Source organism: Penicillium maclennaniae, assembly GCF_028827695.1.
Source record: "Penicillium maclennaniae strain IBT 15551 chromosome Unknown utg000003l:1.0-5670915.0:1.0-5674809.0, whole genome shotgun sequence".
Lineage (NCBI taxonomy): Eukaryota > Fungi > Ascomycota > Eurotiomycetes > Eurotiales > Aspergillaceae > Penicillium > Penicillium maclennaniae.
In genome coordinates this window covers 3,875,602-3,889,458 of record NW_026623215.1, presented here as the reverse complement: position 1 = coordinate 3,889,458, position 13,857 = coordinate 3,875,602, and the positions used below count along the sequence as shown (strand labels likewise).

Sequence of the window (13,857 nt, the reverse complement as noted above, 5' to 3'; positions counted from 1 at the left end):
ACAGTTGCCCTCTCCCCTAAATCCCCTAAAGCTAGGAGCCATGCCCCTCAGCCGGGCTGCAGGAGCTAGTGAGGGTCTTCTGGAGAGTTCGCAGGTGTTGCCGCCCCCGCCAGGTTCTTGCATCCAACCTTCGTACGACTACTGCGGTTTCAATGCACCTCCTGTCGACAATTTGTCTTCTTTGGATTGTAGCGTCGGGGAGCTGCATCCGTCTACCCGTTCCACCGAGGTCCTGAAATCGTCTGTGCCGTCATCTAGATGCTGCTCGTTGCTCGTCGCTTGAAATGGACATGGAACGGCGCCATGTTTCTTGAAATCTTCCTGCGCGGTCTTGGGCGGGACATGGTCTGAATCCACTATGCCTTAGCGAACCGAACATGGCTTGCGCGTCTGCAGCTTCATTTGAAAGAAGGTAGCTGATCTGGGCTAGTGATTTGTGCCTCGGGTCTCCTCTTCTGGAGCCTTAGAATCTGGTCATTCTCATGCCGGACTTCAACAGAAGTACTGTGGTAGAGAACTAACATTGAATTTGGGTCGACACAACGTTTTGGAAGCTCGCTACTGAAGAGCCTGGGAACTTGTAAAGAGGCCTGGCCGTGACAAGTTGCTGCGATGCGGCTCAGAAGACCTGATGAGTTTACGACACATCCGCGTCGTCTAACCCTACGCTCTGGGCGACGACTCTGGAATGCTGCAACCGGCAACGGCAACGATGACCCGCCTCTCCCGCCAGTTGCTGCTTTGGATCCAGGCCAAGTGCAACTCTTCTCATCCTATGTTCCAGGTTTGGAGGCAGGCTTGCATACAATTAAGATCCAGCAAGTCCTCGATACGGATTCGAAAGAAATCAATCGTGCTGCCATTGGGACGAAGACGCTCAACTCCACACAGCATTTCAATGTGATTCAGCCGGAATACAGTCTCTCGAAAGATGCCATCCACTCATTCTACCCCCCGGAAGGCCATGCAGATGAGAATCGTATTCTGCCACACGTCGTCCTCCATGACCCACTTCTTCCATGGGAACGAAAGGGGACCCTCAAAAGAGGATCCAGATGCCTTGAATGAACTTCCCTGGGTGGCACTCCTTGTCTTCCCAGCCGATGAGCTCAAGCTGACGAACGCGGACCTCAATGGACTCAAGCAAGAGCAGACGGGTATTGTTCGAATGGACTTTCAGACACTGGCCAAAATGAACCATCTCGCCACTACACCAGTCGATCTGGCATCGGCCCCTACCCAGGTAGCAGACTTTGTCTTCATCGACACGACAAAACTGCAGAACTTGCTGAGTGCTTATGATTCTGCCGGAAATATCCAGCCTTATAAACAACCAATACTTGAAAGATACAAATATCTCACTCATGTCAAACACGTCAACATGAAAGGCATGGCCTCCTCCACCGGCGGAGATGACGATATCGGGATGTTCTCTGTTGTCGTGGCTCACCAGACTGGCCCATGGGATAACCCCAACACAACCCATATGGCCGCACACCTCGTGTCCATAGAGCGCCTAGATCCAACGGAAAACCCCAATTTTGCTACAACTGCACCGCGTGTTGCACTTTGCTCGCTCTTCTCATGGACTTACACTGTACTTCCCCCACTTTCATTGAACGTTAAGGACGCAATGGAACATCTCCGCACCACCATGAATGTTCTGAGTATCGATCCAAGTGCGAGCGCCGCCTTGATAGGCTCGCAGGATAAAGTACAACAACGAGTCGGTTACCGCATGCAGGATGGGTACACCCTTGCCAGCCATCGCGTTCAAACGGGCGAGTCGACGGTAGCTCTAGTTCGCGGGCCTTTCACGCCCACCGTCCAGAACGGCGAAAACTTAGGATCACATCAGAGTACTTTTGCTACGGATCTACAAGTTCTGGATAGAGAGCTTGGCATCATGGACATTTCCTACAGTTTGGCTTGGCAGCTAGGGAAATCCATGGCGATCGCGGACATGGCCTTCTGCGCCGCTCTTACACGACTGAGGGCCGCGGTCTTGAATGGCAGTTTCAAAGCATCGATGAAAGACGTGCTTTCGAGGTCAAACGGAAAGTACGGGACGACGGCTGAAGAACTGATTTCTTCCATTGGGAAATCAATGGATGTCTTGCGGAACCTTCCCGACATGGCAGATAAATCGAAACCAATGGATCCAAAGCTCAGATGGGAGTTCAAAAAAGAGCCATACACCGAACATGAACTTCTGGAGCAAAGAAATCCGTGAACAATTTGCAGAACATTCCATTCGTGTGGCGAGGCAGCTAAGCTTGAGCACCACGGACCATCCAGACCGACCGGGCGAGCAAATGTTATACAACGAACACAACACCGCCGTGTCGAGCGACTGGGCGATTGTGGTACAGTGGATCATGAATGGCCTATTCTTTATTGGTGTGCCTGCCAGTTACATCTTGCCGGACACTTCGTATCTGCCCCGAGAGAGCCTAAGATTCTTCGCCATCGACGGCAATTGGACCGAGGCTTTCGTTGATGGTGCGCTCTCCGTAGCTAATCATAGCGAGGGAGACGAAGATTTCGTGCGGGCTGCCATTAAGGATGCATTTTACAACGGCTTCCTGAAGGAAATGGATCCTATCCTAGGTTATCAGCCACTTGTCCCAATATTCGGATGTCTGCTGCGATCCGAAATGGTCAAGAAATTCCCCGATCTAAGAATTCAAGCTCCGCGGGCCAACAAGAACGATGTAAGGCCAGAGATTTTGAGGCACGAAATCATTGCAGATGATACCATGATCTTACTCTTCGACCGCACCCCTTCTTCCGCAACCGATCCCCTCACGTCTTTGGTGTTCTCCGAACCCCCACACCAGCAGCGCTTCGCCGCCGCCGACAAAGTTGGTCCCGACGCCAATCAGAACTATGACGTGGTCTTCGAGCTGAGCTACCACCAAGTCTACACGGCGGCGTACTCCCAATGGCCTCCTCTCCAACCTGCCACGGGTGACCTGAAGTTCATGAAGACCGGCGTGTGTCCCTGGTTCGACTGGCAGAACCGCACGCTTATCTTCGACAACTTCTCGAACCAAATCTACACCACCGCTACCCACGCCCCGGCCCCGGGTTATAGCGAGCTTACCCCGAGCTCGGCGTTGATGGCGTTCCAGTTGAGCGACCCGGTAATTGTGTTGACCGTGGGGACCCTGTTGTCGGATAATCCGGTGAAGAAGGCGTTTGCGAATGCGTCATCGGATTCAAAGAGGCATCGCACGCTCACGATGACGAAGTGCAGGAATAGATTTCACACGGGGGAGAAGGTGGAGGCGTGGAGAGCGCATCGTGCTGCGATGCTGAAGAATCGACACAAGATTTCTCATCATGTTGCATCGACTCACCATGGGCGTGGACATGCACGTCCTCAACACGACACGCATGCCTCGGAAAATCAGATCGCGCTGCATCATTCCCTCGATAGCCCGTCTCCTAACTCCCGCGGCGTCCACATGCACAATCACCCCCCTCCACCCAAACCCTCCCGCTCTCTAAATGACGGCGGGAGCGGCCAAGCGCAATACGCCATCCACGTCCGCTCGCGCGACCAACTGCAAGCCAACATCATCGCGCAAGCTGACTACGCTTCGGACCTTCTCTTCTCCGTGGTCCGGCCCTCAGATCCCGCCACCGATGCCTGGCCTCTGGACCACATCAGAATCGAGATCGAAGTCGGTCCGTCCACGGACGACGAGCCGCGACTGATGTCCTCGTACGGCGGCTTCGGCGGACGCATGCTGTCCAACATGCGGTACAACCCGCTTGTCGTACAGTATAAGCAACAGATGAACAAGACCTACAGCACGCTGGTTTTGTCGCTGTACCCGCGCAGCTCGGCGGGTTGGAGCGCAATCGGGAAGAGCCAGGAGTTGGGCTTCGTGCTGAGTGAGGCGAGGATCACGAAGTTTGAGTACTGATACGACGTTCACGTATAATTTCTGGGAAATTTACTATGACCCGAACAATATGAGCAGTGCAGACAGAGCGAAGCTTATGCTAGCTGCGGGGGATCCGCCGCCGGAAGGGAGTTTGCAGGGCCCAATCACGGTGACTGTGAAGGGATCCAAGGGCCCAAGGCCTTAGCACTGGTACAAGCTGGGGGGTTGGAGAATGTTTATCCATTTTAGGTTGGAATTCACTTTTATCCGAGTCACCATATCGCGGTTTTGCTTCTGCCAATATTCCATGCAGCGCTCAATCCTATTCTTGCTCCTCTCGCAGTCTGCGGTAGTCATGATGATATCCCCAATCGAGAAAAGCAAATGGTACCAGCATCACCAGCGCTACAACGCCGAAAAGCCAAGACAAGAACGCGTATGCTACTCCGGGCGTCTTCCATGTCCAGTGGGCGTATCTGGTGCTTTCGGGGTCGGCGGTCCCGTGAGCGATTGAATCTCCATCCCAGCGCACGTCGTTGGTGAGAAGTTGGAGTAGGAACAATGTTCCCACGGCCAGGAAGAGTACTGAGAAGAAAGCGAAGGTTGCGGTCCAGAACGAGATGCCCTTTTCCAACCGACGGAAAGGAAGTCTCGCGGCGTTCGTGCTCTTGCCGCTGGTGATTATGCCGATGTCTGCCCTCTTTCAATGCAGCATCATCAGCCTGCTGGCTCCTTTCCGCATCTCCCCCTTCCTCTGCCTGCTCTCTCTCCACCTGATCGGCTTCCCTCTCCAGCTCCCCTCCTCCTCTCTCTCTCCTCCTCCACGATCACAGTCTCCTCTCCCCTCCCACTCTTCCCTCCACACCCTCCTCAGCACCAGCCAAACCCCCAGCCCCCATCCACAAAGCATGCTCAACCCCGCGAACACCGCCCCCGTCACCAACCACCCCGCCCAGAAGTCGACCTGCTGGCACACGTACGCCGGGTCAATGAACACGCCCCCCTGGTCGCACGTGCGGCGCGCCTCGCACGTTGAGGTCGGGTGTTCGCCGCCTGTATGGATGACGATGCATTGGCCGAAAGGCCCGCGCGAGTACCAGGCGGCCGGATGGACGATGGGGCCGCCGGATAAGTAGGGGCTCTGCACCCATTTGGTGTTGGTGATCGAGACGATGGAGAAGGAGAAGGCGAGGGCGAGGAGGATCAGGAGAAGGGGGAGCGTGGTGAAGGGGTGGCGGGATTGGAGGGTTTGGTACATGATAGTATAGTAGTGTGAGTGTAGGGTCTTGGGGTGCGGTGATGGATTTCTTTGGTGTCGAGTTTGGAGGTTTGGCTTTGTCCCGAAATTCCAGGCTCAAAGGGAATGAATGCAATGCTGCCTTCCTCTGAAATGTCGATCCCTTATCTGGGAGTCCCGGAAACCCCGTCAGGTTCGGAGTAGATGGCCCTGGTGGTCGGCATTGTTTACTTCTCGCTATGGCCTGAATAACAACAGCACATCCAGTCGCTCCCGTGGCATCAACTCACGGTGCATGTCACATGTGTCTCTTGATCCCACCGGGCGTGCAGAAGCGATGCAGCTCTTTGTTGATGAACGACAACTGCCGCACGGAAGGTTTTCTCTGGTCTCGGCGTGTCGATTGGAACGCCACTCCTTTTTCAGCTCATTTTGACGATTGTCCTAGTGCACAGTGATGGACCCTTTCGGGAACCTGGCTGCATTAGCGGACGAAAATGAAGGTTCAAGCCTCCTCGGCCAAAGTTGCCGCGTATCAAGCGAGCTGGAAAGACTGCAAAGGGAGCGGCGTCTTACTCCTCACCCCAAACCATGGAGATGCGTTAGTGCAGTTCCACCTCGGAATGCAAAGGAGAGGAATCAGAGGATGCGGGGGAGTGAGCGTACCCCAGGATGGTGTCTTTCCCCAAGACTGGCTCTGTCGTGGCCTGCCATTGGGAAGGCAGCTCGCTCAACTCATGTCAATTCTGTGTTGGCAACCTCTGCGGATTGTTGCAGACCAGATTCAATCTCGCCCGGGATCGTGACTTATGATAAAGTTGAGCTTCAAATGAAGTATTCTTCTTCGAGGGCCCGTTCAATATATCAAATATTGAAAGAGCTCGGAAGCGGCCCGATATCTCGCCATGAGTACTCCGAATAAAGTCTTCAGCTATCACGTCAACGTGATGGCTGGGGATGCTTCGATCCATCTACGCGTTCAGGATAACGGTGATGGCGCGACTGGAGGAAGGTACACGGTGTTGAATGCCGTGCTGATAGATGCCGGCCATACCATCTATCAATATCACAAGTCCACGCTATGGGATACCATTGTCCACATACAGAACGATCCCGATCTCAACTTAGCGGCCACTGGCAAACCACTGAAATTCGACGCCGTTGTCATAACCCACTGGCATCAAGATCACTACAAAGGCTTATATACCTTGCTCTCATCAAATCTCAAAGCGGATGCTGCCCGTGATGCCTATCCTTTCTTTCACTATGACCTAGACAGCGGCGAACCAAAGACAGTTCTGTATGCCCCGAGATGGTATGCCGAGAAGTTGCCTATAGACGGAGAGCCGAAGAAGAAGAGAACAGTCATCAACGGCCGTCCGTCTTGGCTGCCCAGGACACCAGACAAGCGTAGCAACTCCGGGACGTTGCATTTCTCTCTAAATGGTGAGGTAAAGTACAAGAATATCCTGCTCTGCAAGTTTGGCGATTTGCGGGGTATTGATTTCTTCACGGGGTTAGTCTTCCTGTCTTTTTCGTCCTTCGTGGCGGCCTTGCATGTTTGGAAATTCCGCTGATATCATCCTTTTGACTATAGCGTGGTTGCAACTGCGCCTACGGGATCAACCGTTCCAAACTGGGGGACAGTACCGAACCCGGCAGTTCTGATGGCCTCAGTTCCGCAAGGCGTTCCCCGACTTATGTGTGTAGCAAGTCGAGGCCTGGTGATGGGTACAACCACCATCATCCCAAACGTGATTGAACACGAGATTAAGCCCGCCGTGGGTGCTCCTGAGATCATTGATTCAACAGGAAACTCCAAGACAAACCACGACTCCATTGTTGCGATGGTGATGTGGAATACTGGCTCCGACAACATCAGGATCTCCCACTTCTTAGGCGGAGATGCTGACTGGAGAATCGAGGCCGCTTTGGTCGGCTGGGCCAGCGCCTCAGTTGCTCGGATCGATGCAGTCAAGCTTTCTCATCATGGATCACAGACTTCATCGCCCGCAAACCTTTTCAGTGTACTCCGTCCTATGAGAATTGTCGCTTCTGCTGGTTTTAGCTATGGCCACCCCAGTAAGGTCTATTGAGCTATCGACCGCATCCCACTCACGTTTAATTGCAGGCTATCCACTCCTTCTATGGCTTTCGGCCTTCTACGCAGACATACGAAATTTCCCTGGCACAACCACACCCATTCGACCTTTCTATCCAACCAATTACCCGTACTACTTTGCGCTCAATTCCACCGCGCCCGTGCCCGAGACTCCGTTTCCGCTGTTGGAAATCGGATCCATGACTGACGTTCTATTCAATGGTCCCGACCATTCTCCCAGCGGTCAATTCCGGCAAGAACTAGCAAATGTATTCCGCGAGATCAAGTACTGGCCGCCCAATACTTACATAAATGAGTTTGTCGACTGGCAGAAGGCTGGCAGTGACCTTGAGAAGAGACGAGCCGCTCAAAGGTTCGCCACAATCATATGCATCGGATTCTGGAATAATATTTCGCCCTTAGACTTGGCTTCGAGGCCGTCGACTTGGCCGACTTACTGTCTTCGAGGCGGTACTATAACCTGGCCCACCGACGTTACCGATAGGGTTGGCATCCTTTATCACCGAGTAGAGCAATCGCCAACTGCTGATGCTGATAAACCTATTCCTGTTCTGACCCAGATGTGGGTCCCACTGAGCAGTTCATCTAGTTCATCCAGTTCATCCAGTTCATCATCGGGATTTGCTATCAATCTGGAAGATCTCCAGAACGATCGGCCTCTGTCGCCATTGGAGGTGAAAACACGCGCTGGTGGTAGAATCTACCGCTCATTCTGGTTGAATCCGTGGGCTGCACATCGCCGTGCGGCTGAAGTCCAGCCGTTGTTCGAAACGGGGACGGCATTCGGGGATGGGGGAAACGATGATGCTCAAGACGACGATGACGACGACAACGACTCCATCGCAGTTGGGCAGAGTTTGCCGCTTCATAGCGATGTCAACCCCGCGCCGCTGCAAAGTGGGATTGCCGGCCGGATAGCTCCAATGCCTGCTAGCGGAGATTTCAGTTTCTGGAGCTCTGTGACAAACCCTCCATCAGGAACAGTCGGTATACTCATCAGCGATTCAAGCCTTGATTCCATTGTGTCTGGTCTGGATTCGGGAATGATAAGCCTGGCTTCCGCACCTACAACCGCTGGAGTCGCTTTCGCTCAAGATGATGAGATGACTTCTTGGTTCTCCCAACTGTTCTCTAGTTGTTCTCTCAAGGGATATGGGAGCAGCTCCGTCTTGGATCAAATTTCAACTCAGATGGCCTTCGCTACAGGACTGTTGCAGTACAGCACCAACTACTTCCCAGTCGCTATGGGCGAAGGAAGCGCGCCGATTCTCCCCGTTCCTCCACAGCCCATGCAAGGCATTGTAACAAACAACCTCATCATGGGGCTGTCATCCGCAACAGCACAGGATGGAAAGTCGCCCTTCACCTTGAAATTCCTGAACCTCATCGGCGAGCTATACCGCGAAAGCCCAAACGACATGCCCGCCGGTATGGTTCTCCTCGAAGGCCTCGAGCTTGAGATCGACGTCAGCGAAGGCTCACGCAACGCCATCTGGTTCTCACCCGTCTCGCAGTACAATACAGTGCACCGATCACAGTTCGTCGTGAAGTCCTCCTTCCCAAGCAAGCTCGCCGGCGTCCTACAGGTCAAAGTTGCGGACGGGTCCATGATTGTCATCACCAAGAAGGAGTTCGAGTACCTCACAAATGGGGATGACAATATCACCAACGGCAGTGCCACCATCAAGCGATCGCTCGCATTTGTGTCCAACTCCGTCGCTATCGCCGGCGCACCACCTGACTCGGCGCTCACACTTGTGATGGATGTCAACCAGGACAAATACGAGATCATGCTGACGTATCCGGGCACTCAGCGCTTGGATCCAGGTTATATACTGGACTGGCTGGTCACGATTGTCAGCGGCGGTTTGTTCACGACACCGGTGTTCGCGGATCTTCTACGGTCGAGGGCCATTCCGGGCTTCAGACGCGTAAAGCTTGTTTTGGATTCTGCCCATGATGTTGTGCAGTCTGTGGAGCTCGATCTAGATTGGCAGTTAGATTTTGGAAGCAGCGATGATGATCCGACGGTTTCGGTGCTGCTTACGTATAAGTGGACGAGGTTGAGCGCAAAACAGTCTTCGAACTCGCTGAGGGCGGCGCTGTGGTATCGTAAGTTTTCCAACTATTCTCTCTTCTCCTCTTTGGTGAACCCACATAGAGAGGTCTTTCGCGTTACTCTCAATACCCAGTGTGGACCCATCACTGACGAAGAATTCCTTCAGCGACGCAGCCACTAAGTATGTTGTCGCCCGGCATGACTCCCGCCATGGTCTCATCATACGAGTCTTATGAAGATCTCCGAGTATTGGATCAGCATGCGGCAACCGACATGTCCTTGAAGTACCTTTTACCCGGCAGCGCATCCGGTCTCCCTAGTATGCCAGCGGCTATTGCAAATGCAAGGATCCTCTCGGCTGCTTTTGAGATCGACTCGACATCGTTTTCATTCGAAGGTGCTATCGCATTCGCGCGAAATGATACCACACAAAAAGAACGAGTTTTGAAAGCGATGCAAGATACGGGAAGCTCCGTTCCTCCTGTCACGTTTGACATGCTATACCTCAACGCAGACTACACGTTCGCCTCTGGTGGAACGGGAGGAAATGTGGATCTCTCTCTGGCTTTCCAACTAACTCTGAACCCGAGTGCGCAGCTGCTCGCGGATGGCTTCCTTCCGGGGTATCTTTACGGCGGAATTGGGTACAACGACAAGCCTGGAATCACGAATTCTTCTACTTGGACTATCACGGGCTCTGCCGATAACATCTGGATAGTGACGCTGTACAGCTTCTTTGACTCAGACATTTCGGACTCCGTCATGAGTGTGCTGAAGCAGATCTTCATTCCCAGCTTGAGCCTAGAATACATCTACTCTGAAGGCGCTGGCAGCGAGTTCCATTTCACAGGAAGCATCATGATCGACATCTTTGAACTCGACTTTGACTATCACTATTTCAAGGGTGGCGATGGAAAGTATACCTGGACGTTCGAGGCTACGCTTTCCGACAACGATCCGGGCTCTGATCCTACTTTGAACGCCATCCTTGGAGATTTGACAGATTCTACGCTCAGCCTCCCGGATCTGGTGGGAAATATCGTCGTTCCTTTCTCGAAAGCGATCTTAACCCTGAAACTGCAGAGAACGCTCAACAAGGATCAAAAGCCGGTGATTTTCAGTGTTTTCGAACTTGAGATCGATGAGTTTTCCTTATCATTCGTGCAATTCACGGATACTTCAAATTCCCAAGATGTGACCAGGCTAGTGGTTGCATCGCTTTCCGCACTTCCTGGAGCCGATGTCCCAGTTGTTGGAGCCCTTGAGAAACCTTTCGACGAGCTTTACTTCCTGTACGTTGATTCGGCTGCTGGGGGCCTCACGCAAGACCAAGTGGACATGTTCAACGCCAACGTGGATAAGACGGTACTCGTCCCGAAGCCACTGAAACAGAAGAGTGATATTGTCATCCAAGAAGGCTACCACTTCACCGTTATTGTGAATGAAAACAACAAACCGACAGCGATAATTGACTACATTTTCAACCACCCCGAGAATAATCCCCAACCAAACCCACCGACTGCTCAAGATGCCATTGGGTCTACATCTACCGATGTCGTCCTCCGCCGAGTCGGTAATGATGATTCGGAGGACAACCCACCAGCGAAAGCTCCAATGGAGGTCCATCTCGGCCCGATCACAATATCAAGTATCGGTCTGCAGTTCACCGCAGGATGCCTCGGCATAATGCTAGATGTTAGCGTGATGCTCGGTCCAATCGAGCTGGCATTACTCGGGCTCACGCTCGGAATCGACTTGACCAGTGATGTCACCCTGGCGAATCTCCCTGGATCATTCACGGTGAAAATCGACGGAGTGGGTGTCGCGTTCAACAAACCGCCAGTGGTCATGGCAGGAATGTTCGAGTACCGAGATCCGATGTATATTGGCGGTATTGCGGTCACCATCGATCCATACGTTTTCAAGGCATGCGGGGAGTACGGAGTGATCAGCGTAGGCAACCTCTCGTCGTTCGAAACGGTCAGCTTGTTCGCCGATCTTGTCGGTCCGCTCATCGAGCTCGAGTTTGCAGAGGTCACCACCATCGTCGGCGGCTTCGGATACAATTCCGCGCTGGCGTTCCCGACTGCGGCCACAGTCCCCAATTTCCCGTTCTTCGACCCAAACGTCCTTGGCGGCGATCCGCTGCAGACGATGGAGAAGCTCAGCGCATCACCTTGGATTGCCCCTAAAAAGGGCGAATACTGGCTTGCGGCCGGCCTGACCGTCAATGCGTTGCAGCTGATGTTGATGGAAGCGGTCGTCGTTATCGAGTTCGATCCATCCGTCAAGCTCGGTCTCTTCGCCGACTGCATATCCCAGGTGCCGACCGAGGGAGACTTCAAGCTCATGTGGGTGCAGATGCTTATCGCCGCCGTGGTTGACTTCGGTGCGGGTACCATGGCCATAGACGGCGTTCTCTCTCCGCAGTCTTTCATCCTAGATCCTGACTGCCACCTTGGAGGCGGATTTGGTCTCTACTACTGGTTCGGCAGCAACTTGCACGCGGGAGATTTCGTATTTACCATTGGTGGCTATCACCCGGCGTACACCCCGGAGCCGTATTACCCAAATCCACCGCGGCTCTCCATTTCATGGAACATGGATGATGGCAGCAGCATCACTGGAACTGCATACTTCGCAATCACCCCGCGTGCGTGCATGGTGGGCGGCTCCCTCAACTACACTATGAGTTGTGGGCCGCTGTCTGCGTACTTTGACGCATGGGCTGATCTACTCATCAATTTCAAGCCGTTCTACTACATGGGAGATATTGGAGTGGATGTCGGAGTTCGTTTCACTTTGGATCTGTGAGTATAACACCACACCGTGACGATTGTTGCTGACCAAGAAACAGGTGGATTGTCACCATTCACATATCATGTGATATCAACGCGTATTTGCACATTGAAGGCCCACCAACTCACGGTTATGTACACGTCGATTTCTGGGTGTTTGGCTTCGATATTTACTTTGGTAAGTAATGCGCAGCCCCACAGATTCAATCGCCAACTAACCTCCGCGAAGGATCCAACCCACATCCAACTTTGCCAGTCACAATGGAGACGTTCTACAACTTGCTGCACCAGGATTCGAAGCCTCCAAACAATGATCATGTGCTCAATGTCGAAACGGGGATGTATACTGATCCTACAGATACAACCATCACAGTGCCAGAAACCCACGAGTGGCTGGTCCATGCAAACACATTCTCCTTCAGCATCGGCTGTGTTGCGGCGATTTCAGAGATTGAGGTCGCTGGGGAGCCTAACACCTCAAACCTACCTCTGGTGTACGGGCTTCCGATGCAACTGGCTCTCCCATTAGTCTCTACTCTGTCAATAACAATCACTGAAGACGCCGAGCCCGAGAAACCAAAATTATTTGGCGTTATTCAGCGCGTTAAACAAGTGCCAATGGCTGTATGGGCTCAATGTAAGTAGCCATCCGCATATATCGCCAAGCCGCACTGACGTTTCTCGACAGACAATGACCAACATGATCCATCGAATCAGGGCCTCAAGAACCCAAACCAAATCGGCGACCTCCTGGACGGCACGAAACAAACCCTCATGCCCGCCGTCATGGGCCTGACGCTCACCGCTCCACCACCAACCATCTCCAAGGACAAGCTGCTCAACTTCAACGTAAACGACCGTAACAGGGAACCACTCGATCCCCAGCCCTTCCCCAAAACCGACAACGCCGCGCAAGGCAACTGGCTCCCCGATGGAAAAACACGAACAATCGAGGAACAGTACACCGCCGTGGAGAGCGCGTGGATGGCTCCGGATCTCGGCGCCGACGCGCCCCAAAGGGCGGCGGATCTCTGGGCGCAGACATATGGCTGGGCGCCCAAGAAGTCGAACAAGCCGCCGCCGCCGCCGGCTGCAAAGACGAGTGCATCGGTGTCGAAGAGCGTGCATGCGAAGATTCTGTCAAAGGTGGCGTCGATTCCGGCGACGGCGCCGAGGAATTTGGTGGAGAGTCTGGATCAATTCTATCTTGCTCCGCCGCTCATCACGGTTGGATGATATGGATTAAGATAGTTCGAAATTAATTGAGGCTTAATTCGGTTACTTTTTGACTTCTGACTTGTATGCCGGCCAGATCCAGTTTTTGAACGAAGTCACGGTTGCTGTGATCTTGATACGTTTCAACCCGTACCCATCTCGGTTCTCAAACATCTCCGGATATAGTAGAATTTCCGTGACGAATTGCTTCTAAATACCGCTCCTTGGTTGTTATCCAGGGGATGTATCAGCCAAGTTTTCACCCTGTTTTGCATTGGAGAGGCCCATGGTATCGTGACGATCAGTGGCACTTGTTGGTCAAACCCAGCAACGTAAAGTCCATGAATGACTTGCACTGCAAAACCAGCCTCAAGCGCGGGAACTTTGAAGGATACGTGAATCCGCTTTCTTGTGGAGACCATGCCTTATGAGCACAAGTTGGAGTGCGATACCATTTCAAGTCTCAGTAGGAAAAGACCACATCGCCTTCGCCTCCTTCGCAGATCTCTCTCCGGTCACCTTTTCAATAT

The 13,857-nt window shown here is 53.0% G+C and overlaps 5 protein-coding genes across 5 annotated transcripts; 3 read left to right on the top strand and 2 right to left on the bottom strand.

The window, feature by feature from the left end:
- Nucleotides 1-612: 612 nt before the first annotated feature.
- On the top strand, nt 613-2,233 carry N7477_003564 (uncharacterized protein; the record flags this gene model as incomplete). Its single annotated transcript, XM_056965227.1, has 2 exons — nt 613-900; nt 962-2,233. 2 exons carry the CDS (start codon nt 613-615, stop codon nt 2,231-2,233), a joined length of 1,560 nt encoding a protein of 519 aa, XP_056825180.1.
- Nucleotides 2,234-2,453: 220 nt separating this feature from the next.
- Nucleotides 2,454-5,154, bottom strand: N7477_003563 (uncharacterized protein; the record flags this gene model as incomplete). Its single annotated transcript, XM_056965226.1, has 8 exons — nt 2,454-2,601; nt 2,770-2,887; nt 2,940-2,961; nt 3,107-3,239; nt 3,612-3,755; nt 3,819-3,931; nt 4,288-4,596; nt 4,783-5,154. The coding sequence occupies 8 exons, from the start codon at nt 5,152-5,154 to the stop codon at nt 2,454-2,456; spliced, it is 1,359 nt and encodes a 452-aa protein (XP_056825179.1).
- An 884-nt stretch (nt 5,155-6,038) lies between these two features.
- On the top strand, nt 6,039-6,710 carry N7477_003562 (uncharacterized protein; the record flags this gene model as incomplete). The annotated part of the gene is made up of 1 exon (XM_056965225.1): nt 6,039-6,710. One exon carries the CDS (start codon nt 6,039-6,041, stop codon nt 6,708-6,710), a length of 672 nt encoding a protein of 223 aa, XP_056825178.1.
- Nucleotides 6,711-7,203: 493 nt separating this feature from the next.
- N7477_003561 (uncharacterized protein) lies at nt 7,204-9,495 on the top strand (the record flags this gene model as incomplete). Its single annotated transcript, XM_056965224.1, has 1 exon — nt 7,204-9,495. One exon carries the CDS (start codon nt 7,204-7,206, stop codon nt 9,493-9,495), a length of 2,292 nt encoding a protein of 763 aa, XP_056825177.1.
- Nucleotides 9,496-11,042: 1,547 nt separating this feature from the next.
- On the bottom strand, nt 11,043-13,501 carry N7477_003560 (uncharacterized protein; the record flags this gene model as incomplete). The annotated part of the gene is made up of 7 exons (XM_056965223.1): nt 11,043-11,100; nt 11,152-11,459; nt 11,520-11,753; nt 12,242-12,464; nt 12,789-13,036; nt 13,078-13,303; nt 13,395-13,501. 7 exons carry the CDS (start codon nt 13,499-13,501, stop codon nt 11,043-11,045), a joined length of 1,404 nt encoding a protein of 467 aa, XP_056825176.1.
- Between the last annotated feature and the right edge of the window lie 356 nt (nt 13,502-13,857).